Source organism: Heteronotia binoei, chromosome 1 (assembly GCF_032191835.1).
Source record: "Heteronotia binoei isolate CCM8104 ecotype False Entrance Well chromosome 1, APGP_CSIRO_Hbin_v1, whole genome shotgun sequence".
Lineage (NCBI taxonomy): Eukaryota > Metazoa > Chordata > Lepidosauria > Squamata > Gekkonidae > Heteronotia > Heteronotia binoei.
Genome location: NC_083223.1, coordinates 178,531,277 through 178,550,920, shown reverse-complemented (window position 1 = coordinate 178,550,920; position 19,644 = coordinate 178,531,277). Strand labels below are relative to the sequence as shown.

At 44.5% G+C, this 19,644-nt stretch overlaps 2 protein-coding genes across 2 annotated transcripts in view; one reads left to right on the top strand and one right to left on the bottom strand.

Annotated features, from left to right (window-relative positions):
* CCDC167 (coiled-coil domain containing 167) overlaps positions 1-10,292 on the top strand; it is a 67,889-nt gene extending 57,597 nt beyond the window's left edge. The window contains exon 4 of the mRNA XM_060244878.1: positions 9,917-10,292. Within this exon, the coding sequence (XP_060100861.1) occupies positions 9,917-10,020 (104 nt within the window). The 3' untranslated portion in view covers positions 10,021-10,292. The remainder of the gene's footprint in view (positions 1-9,916) is intronic.
* A 4,678-nt stretch (positions 10,293-14,970) lies between these two features.
* Positions 14,971-19,644, bottom strand: part of CMTR1 (cap methyltransferase 1) — a 53,468-nt gene continuing 48,794 nt past the window's right edge. The window contains 2 exon segments of the mRNA XM_060243468.1: positions 14,971-15,169; positions 18,911-19,019. Of these exon segments, the coding sequence (XP_060099451.1) occupies positions 14,971-15,169; positions 18,911-19,019 (308 nt within the window).

Below are 19,644 nucleotides of genomic sequence, written 5' to 3'. Positions count from 1 at the left end.
TTTTTCCATACATCGACAACTGGCTCCTTGTGGCGAAGTCGAGGGAAAGTTTGTCAACACACATTGCCATCACTCTACGTCTTCTCAACACCTTGGGGTTGCAGGTCAATTTGGAAAAATCTCACCTTACTCCGTCAAGGACAGTGCAGTTCATAGGGGCTTTGCTGGATACGAACCAGCATCGCGCATACCTGCCTCCACAGAAAGCGAGGGACATTATCGGTCTGGTACGACTTTTACAGAGGCGAAAGTAGGGCACAGCGCAGCAGCTGCAGCGGATGCTGGGGCTGATGGCGGCGACGACAAGCGTGCTACTTTTTGCGAAACTGAGGATGAGAGGCCTGCAGTTGTGGTTTCTTCGCCAGTTTCGCCCACTCAGAGACTCGCCTCGAAAGAGGTTCGTCATCCCATCTGTGACTCTTCAGACGCTACAGTGGTGGGAGTCAGAGAACAACATCTGTCAGGGAGCTCCCTTCCATCTCCCGACTCCTACTGTGACTATCACAACAGATGCCTCCTTGTGGGGTTGGGGGGCCCACATGGAAGGCCTGTGTGGGGGGGGCCAGTGGCCGCCAAAACTTACTCAATGCCACATAAACTACCTAGAACTGCTGGCGGTTCACTTTGCCCTATGCTCTTTCCGCCCCTTGGTGGCGGGGAAGACTGTAGCGCTACTTACAGACAATACCACTGCCCTGTGCTACATCAACAGGCAGGGAGGGACAGTGTCTCGTCGGCTCTGCGCATTGGCGATGGATCTCTGGTTGGAGTGTCTACAATACAACATCTTTGTGAAGGCTGCACACCTTCCAGGGGTCTTCAACTTATAGGCAGACTCCCTCAGCAGGGGTGGGGCTTCCCCACACGAGTGGGAACTGCAGTGGCGTTTTCTGAAGCCTGTATTCCAGCTTTGGGGGTACCTGCAGCTGGATGTCTTCGCCACGGCCGAGAACAAGAAATGTCCCATGTTCTGTTCCAGAGGGGGAGCGGATCCAGCCTCTCTGGGAGACGGGCTCCTGCTTCCTTGGGAGGGCCGGTTCCTCTACATGTTCCCGCCTCTGCCGTTGTTGACGAAGGTGGTCAACAAAATAGCAAGCGAGAGACCATGCTGCATCCTGGTGACTCCCTGGTGGCCTCGCCGGAACTGGTTCTCGATCCTGCTCCAACTGTCAAGGGGGGGTCTTCTACCAGTTCCCGGCAGAACCGGACCTTCTGTTGGCTCAGGGCGGGCATGTATTCCATCACAACGTGCCCCATCTGAAGCTGACAGCGTGGTTCATCGACCAGTAGGGTTCTCTGACAGGGTCCTTATAAACAGAAAACTGTCCACCCGCGCTTCCTATGACAGGAGGTGGTGGAGATTCACTGAGTTCTTAGTTGACCCTTCAATCTCACCTAGCTGGGTGGGATTGTCGGTAATTTTTGATTTTTGTTATCCCTAGTGGATGCTGGCCTGGTTTTCTCCTCCATCAAAGTATATTTGGCAGCAATATCTGCCTTTCATGATCCGGTGGAGGGGTACTCTGTTTTCACACACCCTCAGTCCAAGAAATTTTTGAAGGGTTTGTTTAGGCTGCATCCACCATCAAGATCACCCCCACAGTTGTGGGATTTGACTTTAGTGCTGGACAAACTAACTCATTGCCCCTTTGAGCCGATGGCCACGTGCTCTTTGCAGCTCCTGTCATGGAAGACTGCATTTTTGGTTGCCATCACATCAGCATGTCGTGTTGGGGAGCTCACGGCGATGCGTTGTGATTATCCTTATCTTGGCTTTCGAGAGGCTGGAGTTTCCCTGGCTCCGGACATTAGTTTTCTTCCGAAGGTGGTCTCTCAGTTCCACCTCAATTTAAAAGTTTGGTTGCCCACTTTTTACCCTATCCCTTCCTCAGACGAGGAACGTAGGTTGCATGCTTTGGACGTTAAGCGTGCTTTGCTGTTTTATTTGAACTGTTCAAAGATTTTTCGTAAGGACAAGCAGCTTTTTGTTTCGTATGCTGCTCCCAAGCTAGGTCCCAGGATTTCGTCTCAGAGGCTCTCAAAATGGCTCACTGAGACGATTAAACTCTGTTATTTGTTGGCAAAGAAGCTGTTACCTGGACCTGTTCGTGGACACTCCACAAGAGCAATGGCCACGTCAGTGGCGTGTCCTTTACTGATGTCTGCAAGGCTGCCACCTGGTCTTCTCTGCATGCCTTCATGAAGCACTACGCGCTGGACGTGCATGCTCAGCAGAGGACTCGGTTGGGAACTGCGGTGTTGCAAGCTGTCTCTTCCGGTTGACCGTCTTCCCGCCTCCAGGTATGTCTTGCTTGCTAATCTCCCATGAGTGTGAAGCACAGAGACCACAAAGAAGACAGGTTGCTTACCTGTAACTGTAGATCTTCGAGTGGTCATCTGTGCATTCACACTACCCGCCCTCCTTCTCCACTGCTGACGGTCTCCCTCCAGTAGGGGCTTCCAGCGGTCAGGAAGGAACTGGCGGGATCCCCACGCTGGCGCCGGTGAGCATGCGTATTGGGACGCCTGCACATACCCATTGGCGCCAAGCGCGGAAAAATCCCGGGCTTTTCAGATACCGATTCGGGGATCGGCGCAGGCGCTCTATCCCATGAGTGTGAATGCACAGATGACCACTCGAAGATCTACATTTAAAGGTAAGCAACCTGTCTTTTTCCAGGCTGAGTAAAAGGTAGGGGGAGAGGACAGGGTCCTTTCCAGGCCTATTTTGACCTTTGAGTGAGGACTCATTGAGGCCAGGCTTGACAACTCCAGGCTGGGAAATTCCTGAAAACTTTCTCATAGAGTCTGAGGAGGGCAGGGTTTGGGGAAGGATGAGACCTCATCCCTGGATATAATGCATACAGTCCACCTTCCAAAGCAGCCATTTTCTCCAGAGGGACAAATATCTGTAAGTTTGGAATTCAGTTGTAATTCTGGGAGATTTCCAGGTTACCAACCCCCGAGTGACTTAATACCACTTGTAGCTGTTAGAGCTTCAGAGCAGGATCAGGGCGATCCAGATTTGAATCCCCATCTTGCTGTGATTTTAACCAGTCACATACCTCACTGTTTTGTTTGTGTGTGTATAAAGAGAGGAGAATAATATAAGTTCCCTTGATTCCTGCTGTGGAGAAAGGTGAGGTATAAATAAACTAAATAAATAAATAATAAATATCACTGAAGATGGGAGGTAGATAAAAGGTAGATTGGTGAATGGCTGAGAAGGAGACAATAAGGCAGGGAACTGTGGCACCACACAACTGCGCCACAGTCTTCCTAGGTAGGAATTGCTGGTGGGGGGAGCTTAAGACAGAGGGCCAGTGGGATTGAGGTGAGAAAGGACCAAGGAAGGGTATTATGTCATAGGCTTGACCCTCTAAAGCAGCCTTTCCCTCCAGGGGAACTAGGGTTACAACCTCCAGGTAGGGGCTGAAGATCACCTGGAATTAAAACTGCTTTCCAGATAACAGAGATCAGCTCCCCTGGAGAAAACAGGTGCTTTGGAGGGCGGACTGTCTGGCATTATATGCTGCTGAGGCTACTGCCTTCCTAAGGCTCCATCCCCAGATCTTCATGATTTTCCGAACCTGGAACTGGCAACCCTAAAGGCAGATCTCCAGGCCCCACTTGGAGGTTGGCAACCCTAGGAGAGATGGAAACAGGAAAAGGGGAGAGACTATGGGGGCTTTCAGGAAAGGGGAAGTAGTGATGGAGGAATCGGGATGAGATGCCTCCTGCAAGTCTTTGTGGGTTCCCACTTGTATATATACTATTTTCCAAATGTGCCTCCTATCTGCAAATAATGGCCACACGGTCGCCTTGGCAAGAAAGTAATTGAGCTGGGAAGGGTCATCGCTGCCCCCCTTTCCTGAGTGAATACCCACTACCCACCTGCTGGAAGGTAGATGGGGAGAACAGCAAGGGTGGGAGTGAGTGAAGCGCCTAGGGTGGGGGGGGGTAGGAGGGGAGAGCAGCAAGGATATGATAGATTGATGGAGAAGGAGTTGGGAGGACGAAAGAAACATAAGGCGAATCTGAGAAAGAGAGAAATAGGGGGTAGGTTATCAGAAGGGCAGTTAATTAGAAGGGATAGGGCAAAAGAGATGGGGTAGGTTGGCAAATAAGGGGAGGAGGAGATAGAGGGGGAAGATTGTTGCAGAAGGGGGAAGGGAGTAAGGGGAATGCATCCTCGCTGCAAATTTCTGATGGGTCCCCACTTGTTTTTGTTTAATTCTATATCGTGCACAAATGCTGTTAAATAAAAGGAACAAAGATTTCCTCCTCATTACTCTCCTTCCCTAAGGATGTAATAATGTACCACTGGTCTCCCTTGAGCAAGTGCTACTTTTATGCTCACTTCTTACATGTTGTCTCAAAAAAGCACTGAAAGTTAAGGGAGCAACAGACAACCTACGCTTGGCTATTTTAAGTTGTGCTGCCACCTGCTGGGGAATCTTTACTATTCCACTATCCCACAATATTCACTATACTCCTTTCTCTGGAGTATAGAAATAACCTCAGTGTAAGATCTCTTATAAGGTATACACAAGGGAGCTGTGATTTAGCCCATCCTTCTCCTCTGAATGACTCAAGGTGACTAACAGTGATAGCTAAAAAATGTACCAGTTCATTCCTGTGTTAACACAGCATAGCTAGCCAAAAGCTCTCTAAAACAGCTCCACTAATAAAGATTTAAACCATTAAAGCACTTCCCCTCTAATCCCTGCAGCATACTGTTGTGCTCCAGTAAAACTAGGTAGGCAGCTGTGTCAACGATGCTGTTAGATCCTGCAAACTCATCATGAGCCATTCCTTTTATCAGTCTGCAGAGATCAGCCACCAGAGCAACCAAAGCTTTCTGTGTTCCGTCGCCAGACTGAAGCCAGGTAGCTAAGAACCAAGGATAGGCAAGTTGTCTAGAAAACCCTGGAGCTGCTCTGGTAGCGGAAACCAGGGTTGCCTCTGTGTTAAAGGGCCCTGGAAGGAAATTGCCCAGCCTCCCTACCATGGCCAATGTATTTATTTGAGTGAGGTTTTAGACTGCTTTTATCAAAATACATTCAGAGCATTAGAGATTTCAACATTGGGAAATTCTTCTAGGTGTTTAACCTAAAACAATTTCCTGCCCGCCTGATGTTGGGTATTGTAAATAGCCAGCCTTTAGGGTCGGCCTGTATGCTTGGGGTCATGATGGATAGCACAGTAACCAGTGTCAACCCAGTGTGTCACAGCAGTGAAAAAGGCAAACTCTGGGTTGGTGATTATTAGGAATGGGATTGAAAATGACCAATATTATAATCCCCCTTTATAGATCTAAGGTGAGAGCCAGTTTGTGTACTGGTTAAGTGTGTGAACTCTTATCTGGAGAACCAGGTTTGATTCCCCACTCCTCCACATACATCTGCTGATGTGACCTTGAGTCAGTCACAAGTTCTCACAGAGCTGTTCTGCTCAAGAGCAGTTCTGGGAGAGCTGTCTCAGCTCCACCTATCTCACAGGGCATCTGTTGTGGGGAGTGGAAAGGAAAGGAGATACTAAGCTGCTCTGAGACGCCTTCAGTTAGTGAAGGGCGGGGTATAAATCCAGTATCTTCTACATTTGGAATACCATATGCAATTCTGGTAACTGTAACTCAAAAAGAATATTGCAGAGCTGGCCAAAGCACAGAAGAGGGTAGGCAGGATTACTAGGGGTTGGAGCACATGAGAAAAGGCTGAAGAATCAGGGACCTTTCAATTTAGAAAAGAGACAACTGGGGGGGGGGGGGGGGACATAATAGACACTTATCAAATCATGTGGGAAGAAAAAAACAGAGTGCACTTTTTTCCGTATCCCAAAATAATAGACCTCAAGGGCATCCAATGAAGCTGATGGGAAGTAGTTGCAGGACAGACAAAAGGAAATATTTCTTTATACAATGAGTGATTAAAATATGAAATTTGTTGCCTGGGGATGTAGTGATGTCCTCAAGCATATACAGCATTCATAAAGGATAGTTTCAGAGGATGGCCATGTTGGTCCGCAGCAGAACAGCCAGATTCAAACCAATGGAACCGTAGAAACCAACAAGATTTTCAGGGTGTGCTTTCAAGAGACAAGGCTCTATTCCTCAGATACAAGGAGTCCTTACAACCCAGTCAGAAGGTTGGATGCGTGTTGCAAGAAGGGGGTCAGGATGCAAAGTTACAATGCAAGATGTATTCAGCTTGATTAGAGCAGGAGAGAAATGTTTAGGGATTGAAAATAAGCACTTGTAGTGAGATAAGAGTTCTGAGTCCCTAATCAGGCCAGGGGGATTTCAGTTCCACATTTGTGCACATCAGGTTCAGCAATCTCTCATGGTAAACTTCCCCTTGAAGCTTCTGTGTTTAAAGACTGCCACTCTTAGGTTAGTAATGGAATGTCCTGGAAGATTAAAACATTCTCCCAGTGATTTTTGAATGTTGTGTTTTTCAATATTGACTTTATGTCCATTTATTCATTTGCATAGGGATTGATCTGCTGTAGAGAGTGGAAGGGCATTGCTGATATTGGATGGCATGTATAACATCAAAAGATGAACAAGTGAATGAATCTGAGATGGTATAGTGCTGTTAGGTCCTATGAGTGTGTGGTCAGAGTGCACATGGGGACAGAATTAGCATCTTGATTTGTTGCATGTCCTGGTTCCAGAGTCCATGTCTGTGTTAGGAAGTGCATTACTGTGGATGAGAAGTTAAGGTTAGGAGGCTGCCTATGGGCAGGAAAAGGTTTGCATCCCAATGCCTGTGTGAGAAAAGTATCATTGCCCAGCATAGGTTGCAGGTCATTAATGATGCATTGAACCCATTTCAGATGTACGTGACCACCAGTGGTATTCTGTTTTGTTTCATTTGGGCCGATCTTGTAGTAGGTTATCCCTTGGTCTCCTTCTGGCTTTGTTGATCTGTTTCCTTACTATGTCAGGTGAATAGAGTAATTAAAAAAATGTCTGTAACAAGGTCTTGCAGGTGAGAATCTGTCAAGGGTCAGTGCAGATGTGGCTATAGCATAGAGCGCGGTTTGTAGACAGTGGATTGTTTGGTGTTCTTAGGATGGTAACTGGAGACATGGATATATTTGGTGATCAGTAGGCGTCACACAGCAGGGACCTAGGAGGGCCTTCTACTGGCTGCCACCACTCTGGTAAGGGTCTGCATGGGAGGGCCCAGAGCACCCAGCCACCCCTGTCTTCCTTATTAATAAATACCTTTTAATTGTGACCAAGGAGATGTGAGAACCCAGGCAGTATAACAACAAAAAGTTTATTATTAATGCTCTAAAAACAATAAATGGGTGATAAAGATTTAGTGCCATAGTGAATATGAAAACAGGTTGGTGCAAATAAACAAGCCCTGACATGTTTAGCTATACAGTCCCTACTCTGATACCAAAACTCACTACCTCCCTTGGGTGAGGGATCTCATCTCTGCCTGTTCCAGAGAGCTCTCCTTCTTTGTCTGCAGCCTCTTCAGGAAAGAACACACCCTATTTGTGCTTGGCCCGTTTTATGCTCTCCTCCCAGGTACCACCCCTCTCTGGGCTAGTTTCCCTCCAAAACTTTGCCACCCAATCAGGAGGACAGAAGGGATCCTGGGAGATGCAGGCTTTCTGTAATAACTCCTAGGCAAGCTTCTCTGGAGCATGTAGGCCTCACTAGGCCCAGGATCGTACGTTTCCAGTATAAGGGGTTTTTTTATGCTTCCTTTACGTAGTTAGTACAGTGATGTCTAGAAAAGATACTTCTTGTGTGGATTGGTTCATGGTCAGGTTGATGATGATGTAGAAGTTGCTGAAGGCCTGGTGAAATTCCTCCAGTGCTTCTTTCCTGAGTTCAGATAATAAAAATGTTGTCAACAAATCCCGTGTGTGTGCACGCACTAAGGGATGGGAGCTGAGGAAGTGCTGCTCCAGGTCAGCTATGAAAATGCTGGCATATTGTGTTGTCATTGAAGGAATAAATGATCACCAAATCTGAAAAAATGGCAGAGCTTGATAGCAAGGTCAGGGGTGATAGTGTTCATCTTGTAGTCTGTCTTTATGGTGCATGTTAGCATATAGACTTGGCATCCATGGTGGCCAAAACAGTGTTCCTGGGAAGACTGGCAGCAGATCATATTTTTCTCAGGAAGTCTGTGGTGTCACACATGTAAGTGGGGGCATTGATGGCATAGGGTTTGAGATTGAAGGTCTATCAGTGGAGACTAAAGAGAACTTTCACTTTAAGAGGCAATAAACCTCTGGATATCAAAGTCAGAAGGCAACATCAGGGGAAGGCCTTGGCCTCTATGCCCTGTTGTTGGTCCTCAAGCAAGGCATTATGTTCCACACTCTCACAAATGTTACAGTGGCTGTGATGAACTACCATCCAACTAAGGACTAGAGTTCTTCTGCCCATGCTTCAAAATAATAGGTTTATCTCAGTAAAGCAGCCTCCCTCAAGGAGCTAGCAAATGCAAAGGAACAGCTGTCTGAGCCATCTTATGGCCACTAGCAGCTTCCCCTTAAGCTTGCTCCTCCGGCAGCCACATGCTGAGCTATGCTCTGACCTCTGCTGCTACTGCACTTGGCAACAATGATCCTGTTGTCAAATATGCAGTCTTCACAACCTAACCTCTACCAAGTAGTACAAAAGCAGTGAAATTGTCTCTGAATAGCCTTGATTGCTGTGTAGCAAAAGCAGCAACAAAGTAAGTACATAAAAGCAGCTGCAGTGCAACTGTTGGCCTTTGAATGAAGTGAGACTGCGTTTACTTTTCAGTCCCACCCTGTCTTCAAGGAAATTAGGGTGGAATACATATGGAGATTCACAACATCACCGTGAGGTAGGTTATGCTGAAAGATGACAACAAGCCTTAGGAACACCCCCGCACACACAATGTAGTTCGTGATTTAGATTATGACATTGGCTTTGTCAGACAAGCAGAAAATATGGCTTCTGAATATCTAACAAAAGTATGCTCCTCTCTCTGAGGTATCTGAGTGAGCAAGCAACACAGATTAGCATGTCACACCCCAGGCTTTGTGATCAGTAAGGTCAGTTAGCAAGGTACATGCATCAGCTAACAATGCCTTTTGAACCAAGAGATACGTGCAGGTAGGTGAGTATTTACTCAAATCATTGTTGCCAAGATAAGGAAGTAAGCTGATGAACTGCACAGTTCTTCAACAAGCAGACTGATTCAGACTGCAGAAGTAAAAGATGTTTCATGAGAATCTTACAAAAAGCTTATAGCACCTTCTCTTACACACACATAACAAAACCTGACGATCCTGTCTGAGTAACCTGCCCTGTCATCATGGGTTAAAGCACATCATTGGGTGGGTGTGCAAAACTTATGAACTTATTCTGTTCCCTGCCTAAGAATTGAACAGCAAACAGGAGCCATGGGATTTCTATGAAAATCACATTGGTGAGGCAGGACTAATTGTATATGGAGACTGGCTTCCTGCTCCATAAAATAGTTTGTTCCCTCTTTGTAAAAGCTGCATGAAAAGTTCAGCCAAGTGGAAAATGAAACCTCACACCATGGTTATAACAAGGCCTCTGGGTTCTAACTTGACCTTCATTCACATGCTGACTAAGCCAAGCCTCCACAACCTAATCTTTTCGTCTTCAAGAAGCTATCCACCAGCAGGGCAGGGAGCAGAAGAGAAGGCAGGTTACTTGTAAGAGGGAAATGCTGCCATCTTCTTATGACAGAGGAGCCACTGAGGAAAATAAGCCAGTAGCACTTCAACAGCTGCTTGGGCTGGTTGAGAGATTTGTCTAAGATCCCAGTTCTCAGAGATAAGCTAATAACGTAAGAAATTTTATGCATGAGATTGCTTTTGAGGTTAAAAGAGTGTCATATTTTCTTTCTCTCCACACCCCCCCCCCCCATCCTTCTTTCAGAGAAAGAACTGAAAATGCTTCGTCAAGCAAATTGCAAGAATGCAGCACTTTCAGTAGCCCTTGTGGTTTTGGTGGTGGTGATTTACACCTGCTGGACAATGTAACAGATTTTATGGACACCTCCCTAAAGACTTGACTGCAGGAGTCTCCTATGTTCTTTTTCAGCCTCTCTCCAGGCTTTCAGGGCCTAGGCCAGTCTCATCCTGTACGCCTTAGGGAAGTTAGTAATGCCACAGCAGGTTTGGAGACAAGCCTCATGTTTGATGGAAGCCCTTCAGTCCAAAGAAAGTAAGTTGAATGAGCCTCTGGGGTTGGTGGGGAAGTATAAAATGTTTGGATAAATTAATTAAATAAAGGAAATTTTCATTTTTCCTGATCTTAAATGACCACCTGTGTAAAACTAACTTCTCAAATTGCTCCAGTGTCTCAGACATTTTGGGAGATTAAACTCTCTTCCCTGTTTAGATGATGCTTTTTCCCACTACATTTTGGTGCTAAGCAGAAAAAGAACATACTGCCAAGTCACAATAAACTCATGGGGTGTTCAAGGCATGAGATAAGCATGCCTTGCTCTGCAAGTCTTCCTTGACAATCTCCCCCATGGCCAGTCCTGAAGATCTCAGGCCAAATTAGGCTTATTGGGCTCTGCTGGTGCTGGGTAGCACGGCACACAAGTTGCAGTCATGCCCACCAAGCCTTCTGGTGTCTGTGGGCCTTGCTGCTTAGTTTCCTTAGGCTGCCGATTGTGCATGTAGGTGTGAGCAGGCCTAACACACTAACAGCATGGGATGTGATGGTGATGTGGGTTGGCTAACACCACTATTTAAACAATCATTGCCCCCCTTTTTTGTGATTGCCTAACTATTTAATTTAATCTGTAGATCTATATCCCACCCTATCCCACAAGCGGGCTCAGGGTGGCTTACAACAATAAAGCAAAAGAGTTAAAATAATATCATAAAAACAGACATTATGAAACAGGAGCAGCACAGTAAACAATCTTAGAGACATAGGTGGTAAACAGCATGCAGCTGACGGCAAACAGCATAACACACCATAATGGTGAAATGCTGGGGGAAGTGATGACTTTCAAAGGACTCCCACTGGATTAATAAAAAGCCTGGCGGAAAAGTTCCATCTTACAAGTCCTGAGAAACTTTGATAAAGTCCCACAGGGCCTAGATCACCAGCGGTAGCTCATTCCACCAGGTAGGGGCCCGTACTGAAAAAGCCCTGGCCCTTGTTGAAGCCAGCTGGGCATCCTTAGGACCAGGGACCATGAGAAGATGTCGAGCAGCAGACCTCAGAGCTTGGGGGGTGGGGGATTCATATGGGGAGAGGCAGTCCCGAAGATATGCAGGCCCCTGACCATAAAGCACCTTAAAAGTAAAGACCAACCCCTTGAACCGGATCCAGTACTTGAGAGGTAGCCAGTGCAGTGCAGTAACTAGTGATAGTAACCCTGACCTGGCTAGCCCGATTGCATGATATCATTTTGGAAGCTAAGTAGGGTGGGCCCTGATCAGTATTTGGATGGGAGACCAATGAGGAATACTAGGGTCATAACGTTGAGGGAGGCAGTGGCAAACCACTTCTGAATGTGCCCACTTGGCATAGTGGTTAAGAGCAGTTCTCACAGCCCCACTGACTCATAGGGTGTCTGTTGTGGGGAGATGAAGGGACGGAGATTGTAAGCCACTCTGAGACTCCAAGTGAAGGGTGGGGTATAAATCCAAACTTCCTCCTCGCCTAGAAAACTCTGTGCAGTCATCATAAGTCCGCTGTGACTTGACTGCACTTTCCACTGCAACTAGTGATAGTACACAGTATGAAGGCTGTGCTGCTTGTTTGTAAAATTTAATAAATTATAATAATGGGAGCAAATAGTTTGGTGGTAAATTAAGATGTATGTGTGTACATATACACACATACCGCAGTCAGGCTTCCATAGCTTTAAAAAAAATTGTGCTTACATAGAGCACCCAATAAACAGCTTTCATATGCTAGCCGGGAAATATGTCAGGGTCTGCATTAAACTTATAGAAATGGGCAAGATTTATTATTTAAAAAAAACAGTAGTCCTTTCAGAGTCACGGCAGATACATTTTGTGCTAATCTTTTGCATTTACTTTGGTCCATGCATTTTCACCAGATGACTAATAGCTTTTCTATTGAATACAGCAACCCAAGACGAAGCCCACATGAAACAGTTAACAAAGCACTACATTAATCTCACTGATTTAGTAGATGATTTCAAGTAGACTTCAGTTTCCACGTTTCTCTATACAGCATTCAGGCCAGAACCCAATTTTCTTCTTCAGATCAGAGCACAGTGCTTGGAAATTTATTTAAGCCAAGAACAAAGCACATTTCTGAATTACCAGGACTGTATTGGCAATACAGAGACAAATAAGGGAAGAAGGACAAACAAATTGATACACAGCTTCATAGAACAGTTTTTATAAACATTTTTTGTAGCAAGACATATTCTCCCCCTCCCCCTGCCCAGGCTATGGGAACAGGAGCTGAATTATCCACAGGGTCAGACTAATCTTTATAATACTCTTTAATGACATGGTCATGTCTGTACTAGGATTAAGCTGTTGCTAGGTTTTTAAAAATGCCTTTACAATCCAAAGATCTTCATATACTTTCAAATCTTGACCCTCAAGATGACATCAGAGCTTTTATCATTAGTGATTACCTTCCCCGCCACACAAGAACAATAGTTACAATGTAGATTATATGGTAGAACAGGCATTTCAGAATTTATTTTGTCCCTTAATACCCTTCCTTTCTCTAATAAATCTTTCCAAAATAATGGACTGATACAAGAGAAAACCTAGTTCTCCCATACTATCTTCCCTTCTGACCTAAGAATCAGCCTCAAAAAGAGTGTCCACTGTCAATCAAAAAACTGACCAAAAGCAGAATGCTCATTCGTCTTACAAGTCGCCTTATGAGTTCACAGGGAAAGGCAGCTCAAATCACATCCAACTTTAAAACAAAATACTTTTTAAAAGTGAACACAATTAAGTCAAATTGCAGGTATCAGCTGTTATTTGTCCACCTTTGTTGTATATGAAATGAGTGTGATCGAGCTATATAATTCCTATTATTCTGCCCAGTCTTTGGAACAATGAGCCTTTTTTGACAAGGAAGAAAATTCAACTTGAAGCCTGCACATTTCCTACTGTACCACAAACACACTGCATGTAGTGGTTTTGTGAATACATGCTGGACCTCAACAATGATGCTGCATTACAAAGTGACCTTCCTTCTCATACCCTAAACCACATTTATTTTATAGCAGCTTTCAATTCCAAACCACAACTCCCTTTAGTATCAGTTTCCAGTAAAAACCTAAGAACTTTAATCTATGCTTTGCAACACTGGACAAACTAGGCAACTTCTGTAAGTAAAGTGACATTCATATGGTGGATCCTCCAGACACAGGGAGAACACCAGCCTCAAAAGACTGGACCTATTCACTGTGCCTGAGATTTAGTCACACAAGCCACACCTGGGCACAAGATTTATGTACAGCTCAAGGAGGCTTCTAAGAATTTAAAGTTTACAAATGAACATGGGGCCTGTGCTGCCCAGTCCAAGTAAAGCTCTACCTTACCTAGAATCCAATACTTCCTTCAAGGTTGAACCATGTCCTTTAGCATAATTCCTGTTCTGACTGCTTTGGTGTGAGAGGGGCTGAGGCTTGTTTCGTGCCTACCACTTTAGGAGGCCTGAGAGACTTCTTTAAGGCACAACCTCTACAACCAATACCTGTCCTACTCAATCAATACTGTCCTTTATTGCCAACTTGCAAATGCTTAATTGACTTCACTGCCTAAGCCAGAGCCCTTTTGCTTGCATTATTAACAACTGGCTCCCATTGGAGAACAGAAAGCAAATACTTTCCATAGATCCTACATGAAGTCCCAACAAGGGGAAAACACAGCCGTGCACCTTCAAATGGCCTTTTGTTCCCAGCACCTGACGGCCTATACTGAACAAAAGACAGTTCACAGAAGATAGGCTAATTTTCAGTGTTATCAGAGAGAACATGAAAGATCCCCTATTTGTGCCTTCACTTCAGACAAGATTTTTGATCCACAGATAGAAGTTGTTAATGCCTATTGTAAGAATTCCAATGTTTAAAAAGGAGTTCTCTACAAGAGGGCAGTTGCGTTATACTGGAATGATTACATCAAGGTCTTTTCAATCTTTCAGCCAATCCACACGCTTCTCAAATCTCTCTATGGCCACCTCAGATCTCTCCATCTTTCTGTATTAGAGAAAGCCATAGGACATGCCTCAAACACACAGAAAAGGCAAAATCTCTTTCTTTCTAGAACTAGAACTTTCAAAATCATATCTTTCTAGAACTAGTAAGAGCCAAAGGATGGCAAAAGAGGCCACACCTGAGGATGGCAGTCTTGTATATTTGCATAGAACCATGACATTAGCTTGAGGTAGAGTCACAAGATCACTGCTACCTAAGCTGTTACTATCAATGTTTGCCTAACTTCTGCTCACTAAAACACCAGCACCCAGAATTCCCTAGGCTGGGACCATAACCTAAGGAAACAGTGCAAGAGACAACTTCCCAATGTATCACTTGTCCTAGAGGCTTGTAACACAGAAAGGTATCACGAGGCAAAATGAAGTGGTTCAAAATATGCTCTGCCTTTGGGCCACATCCCTTTGAACAACTCTGGCTGCAGCAGCAGAGTCCTCCACTCTTACAGGTGCTACGGGAGAACACTGTGCATCCTCTTGTTTGCTGTGTTTCCTGTAACATGGAGGCCATAAGCCAGCCTATTTTCAAAGCAAGGGTTAAAAAAGCCTAAGCAAGGACGGTGGGGATCAATCCAGAAGAATGACATCTGCTCCTTTGAAGTAGATGCTGCCAGGAACAAATATTTATGTACAGTGCTGTTTTGCAGTCTAAAGCTTTGTCCCATTTATGTTGCACTGAACAGCCTACCACCCAGCTGGCCCTCCTTGACAGCAGTTTATTCCAGTGGCTCGCATCTGGTTGGAAGAAAACCATTCTAGTCCTTGGCTGAAGATTCCATGCCAGGCTTCATTCCTGTCCCCTAGGACTTGATGGACTGGTCAGAGGGAGAATGGAGTTTGATGAAGGACAAGACAGCCTCTTTAGATAGCTTCTCTGGATCTTCCCTTTTTTGAGAGTCATGCACTTTGACACCATCCTCCCAGAACCAGAAAAGGCGGTTGAAGTAGCAAATGCTGTGGATAGAGAAGATAGAAATCAGCATAGAAAGCCAGCCCAGGCAATAAGAAAGGAGGCACCGTAGATATTAAGGTCCCTAGCTCAACTCCAGTCCCTGGAAAGCAGCACAAATCATACCAAGTTAGATGTTTTTGGCTCAGAATAAGGCAGCTGTTGGGTTCTACCATCACAGACTATCCAGATGCACTTTTAAAAGGCACTGCAGTGTGCTTGCACACCCACCCCTTGCAATAAATGCCTAAGGATCTTCAAGAAGCTTACATTTTTAATAGTCTCTTGGGTTTTTAAAACAAAAGCTGGATACCAAAATAAAATCTATAATATGTACTCAAAAGGACTTAAACACTGTATATGACATTATGCACATTTAACACTTTTTTGTAATTGTAACATTACGTATTTTGCAAGAGAGCTCCCCAAGCAGTGATTCCCTTCGCTGCCATTGTGGAGATGGAAAAGTGAACATGGCATTCAAATGACATGGATCAGCTGGTTTTTCTCTGTTCCCTCACACACCCACACACACACCCATTGCCCAGCACAAGTAGAGCCCAGTGCAAAGTCTATTTCTTCTTCAAAGGCAGGAAACAGTGTGGGAAATTAGTGAAAATCCAACTGTCTCTGGAAATCACTATTGCCGTGCTGGAAGGACTTATTCAAGAGCTAACTACCCAACTCATTGCAAGGGAAGGATGGAAGGGAGGGAGTCACAGAAAGAGGGGGAGAGGGTAGAAGCCACAGCTCTGGGCAGAGATTTGTGCGGGGGACAGAAAACATATAACACTACTGGAAGTCCTGCTTAATACCTTGTTTTGTGTTGTCAGCAACATGTTCTCAGGTTTTTGAAACAAGGAAAGCCAAAATACCTGGAATGTGAATTCTGAACCAGATTCTCTACAGAGATTCTACACCATGATGTAGTACAGATAAGGCTCAAGTTGGCTGCAGGAAGCTGAACCCACAAGGATGCAGCTAACTGCTGGACATATTTTTATATATTACACAGTCTTCAAAGCTGCCTCCAGAATTAATATTCAGGCAACTCACACAAGCTTACCTTCTGCTGCCTCCAGTGACTGGAAACTGCTCATAAGGAATGGCCTTTAAACTATGGCTATATCTTTGCTAATAAACGTGAAGCCTCCATCCACCAGAAGTCACAGTATGCCCTTCATACAGGAAAAAAGTTTGATACCTATACTAGAGTGCCTTAAGAAATGGCCAAACTTTGCAAGATCATTGATCATTTCTGCAGGATCCAAAACCTACAGCGTTCCTAGTGCAAACACCCTGGTCAGGTCTATAAAAGGAAGCTGTTTTAACAGAAACAAGCGTATTTTTGCCTCAAGTCAAAGCACTGAGTAGAAAGAGGAAATCAATGTCTATTGTGTGTGAAAGGGGAAAAAAACAATCACAAGTGGAATTTTTTTAGGCTTCCAAGAGGGTAAGGGAAATGAAGTAACCTTGCCAGAGTCCACAAAAGGTCTTATAGGAGACTTCTGAAAGGTCCAGCAAATAAAATGGACACAGCAGGAAATGCGGCAAGTTGAACTGTTCAAGCTTGACATTTTAGACAAAGGCATTTTTAAAAAAACCAGAATGGTACTTTTAAAAAAGACCCTTCTTGGCTTAACTTGTTTAGTCAAGAATCCATTTCTGAGCTCAAGATTCTTCCTCTTGTTGAAGATTGCTGTCATATTGGGGGATGGGAGGGAAGAGAGTAGCTAATTGCCACAGACGGAGCAGCCATCGAGTCCAACAATTACTGGCATTTAATATTCACAGCCTACTTAGCTGCACTGTTTGAACAGAGTGATATTAGCATTGTGACAAGAAAATGTATCAACGTCTAATTACAGTCACATTAGAACTTACAAATGATAATGCAATGCATCAATTATCAAAGTCACACAAAGGCCTCTTGCCTTCCCGTTGTTTTCAAAGCCATTCTTAAGTTTTCTGCCAAAATGCTGTTACAAGAAATATGCACAAGAGGATAGGCAAGGGAGTAAATGCCTGGATTTGTTAAGAAAAGCAGTGTATCTTGCTGCCTCATAGCAAGCTGACAAAAGAAAGTTCAGATGGCTCTCACAGTTTCTCATTACCCATCATACCAAGAGAGATAGGGAACTTGAAGCAAGTTCACTGGAGCTCTCGAATTTCCAGGACATTGGAACTGTTCAAGACAGTCTTCTAGTCAGAAAAGGTTAAACATTCTTTCCTTGAACTATTCAGGCAAAGTCTTGTACATTCTTTAAAAGTACAGAAAGATGGAGCAGGTATTGGCAGGGAAGAGAATTCCAAAGATTTGGAGCAATAAGAAAAAAAATGGCAAATACATGAGTGAGAAGAGGGCACAAGGAAAGTTTAGTGACAAAGATCAGTCAGATCCCCTCTTGTGAACACCCATGCAAGCCCAGCTCATGAGTAAAAATCCACCCCTCACTTCTTTCCACAGAGAACTTTTGGGAGGAAAGGAAGAGAGTTCTTCTGTGCTGCATTCTGAAGAAAGGGAGAGAAATCACCCGTTTTTCTTCATTGACTGCAGGAGCAATAGAAGAATTGTTTTACTTCCTCCCTCCTGAGCTTCTGCAGTGATGAGATGCTGCTTGTGCCTTCTGCAAAGGCTCAGTACTAGGACAAGCTCTCTTCTCACCTTCACAGTCTCTGCATGTGCCACAGGCCTTGGGAAAGAGTGGATGTCATAATAACCACATGAAGTCTGTTCCTGTACTAAAGTCAGAATGCCTGCGTGCCCCAAGGAATCTTGGCAAAACAAACAGAATCTATAGTTCCATTAGTACTTAAGCCCAGTGTTACTATTTTTAAGATTTATCTAATTCTAAGAGCATGAAATACAAACTCTGCCATAACCACACTCCTTTCATTACCAGACAAAAGATATGGAAAAGGGAAATCATCCAAGCAGCAGGGAAAGCTGCTCAAGTAAGGCGGTATGAAACTGGCTCTTATAGAAGAGCACAGGTGACAACAAAATGGGATAAAGTTTCAGTTACAGCTCTGCCACAAGGTTGCAGAGTCTCTAGGAGTGGCTAATCCCCTCACAGCAAGCAACAAAAAGCTAAGACAAAGTCTGTGGAAGAGCATAAAGACAGAATGGGGGGCTAGAAAGAAGTAGAGACTAAAAGCACAATCCTAAACAGAGTTATACTCCTAAATTACATCAGTGGGCTCTGAAGGATGTAAAGTGAACTGAAGAGCAGAGGAACGTGGCTGAAGCTGCAAACAAAGCAAATTCAACAGGCAGCAGAATTCATAGTCAATGACTAGAGACAGAAGGTAGAAAGGCTAATGAGACTTGAAAATTATTGCAGTCAATGCAAGTTAGGTTTAAGAAGAATTCCTTCTATTCTTGTAGTAGCACCCAGAATCCAGAACCTCTAAGTTCCTTCATCTGATCACTCACGACATAGTCTGTAACTAAACTGGCAATGTTATACTCTGCTCACTTTTTGGCACTGGTACAAGGAATACTCTGCTAGTTGAACAAAAAACTGCTGCAAGTATCCAAAGTATATCTTCTTTTACCCCTCCCTTTCCCACAGGCCTTAACACTGTATGCTGCCTTTTTCTTGGATTTCTAACCACTTTCTTCCAGTACCACTAAACCAATCACTGGTTTTTAAAGTGACATGCATTTCTATACTGCAAAGTTTAACTAGTTTTGAATCTATTTAACTGGAATCTGGGGAAATAGCTACTTGAATGGTACTCACTGAAATGGTGAGACAGATTCAGGAGGAAGTTCATATGTTGACTTCAGTGTTGATTTGTTGTAGAAAAATTTCCTGTTAGAATTTTTGCTGATTGCCATGGTCCAGGGATCTTTGAAGAAAGCCAGAGATTGTTATCAAGAAGTGACATAAGAAAAATTGTGTGTTTAAATTCACAATCTAGAATCCTAAATCAAGCTTGATCGTTTTGTTACTCCTTCCTATTATTTCTTTCAAAAATGTCACGGCTAAGTGGGCATCACTTACGGGAGAATAAGTATGAAGGAAGAGAAAGGTGCTGGCTGGATCCTGCACTTCCTTTCTTCACATGCAATAAACCATCCTTCGACTCAATTAGAAGGATGGGCATTTTGCCCAATTTTCTCCTCACAGCAGCTGCCCACATCATGTGGCTTCTAATCTTCATCATCTTTCTCCCAAAACCTCACATCACCTTTTTGGTGACTAAGGGGGGCCCCTGACCTGGATAGCCCAGGCAAGCCCTATCTTGTTAGAACTTGGGAGCTAAGTAGGGCCAACCCTGCCAAGTATTTAGATGGGAGACCTCCAGAGAATACCAGGGTCAGGAGGCAGGCTATCAAGCCACTTCTCTGAACATCCTCCATGCCCCAGTAGGAATCACCAGAGGTCACCATGACTTCCAGGGATGTGCACACACACAAACAAATGCAAAATACAAAAAAAAAGTGACTACTGAGGGGGAAGACAAGAAATAT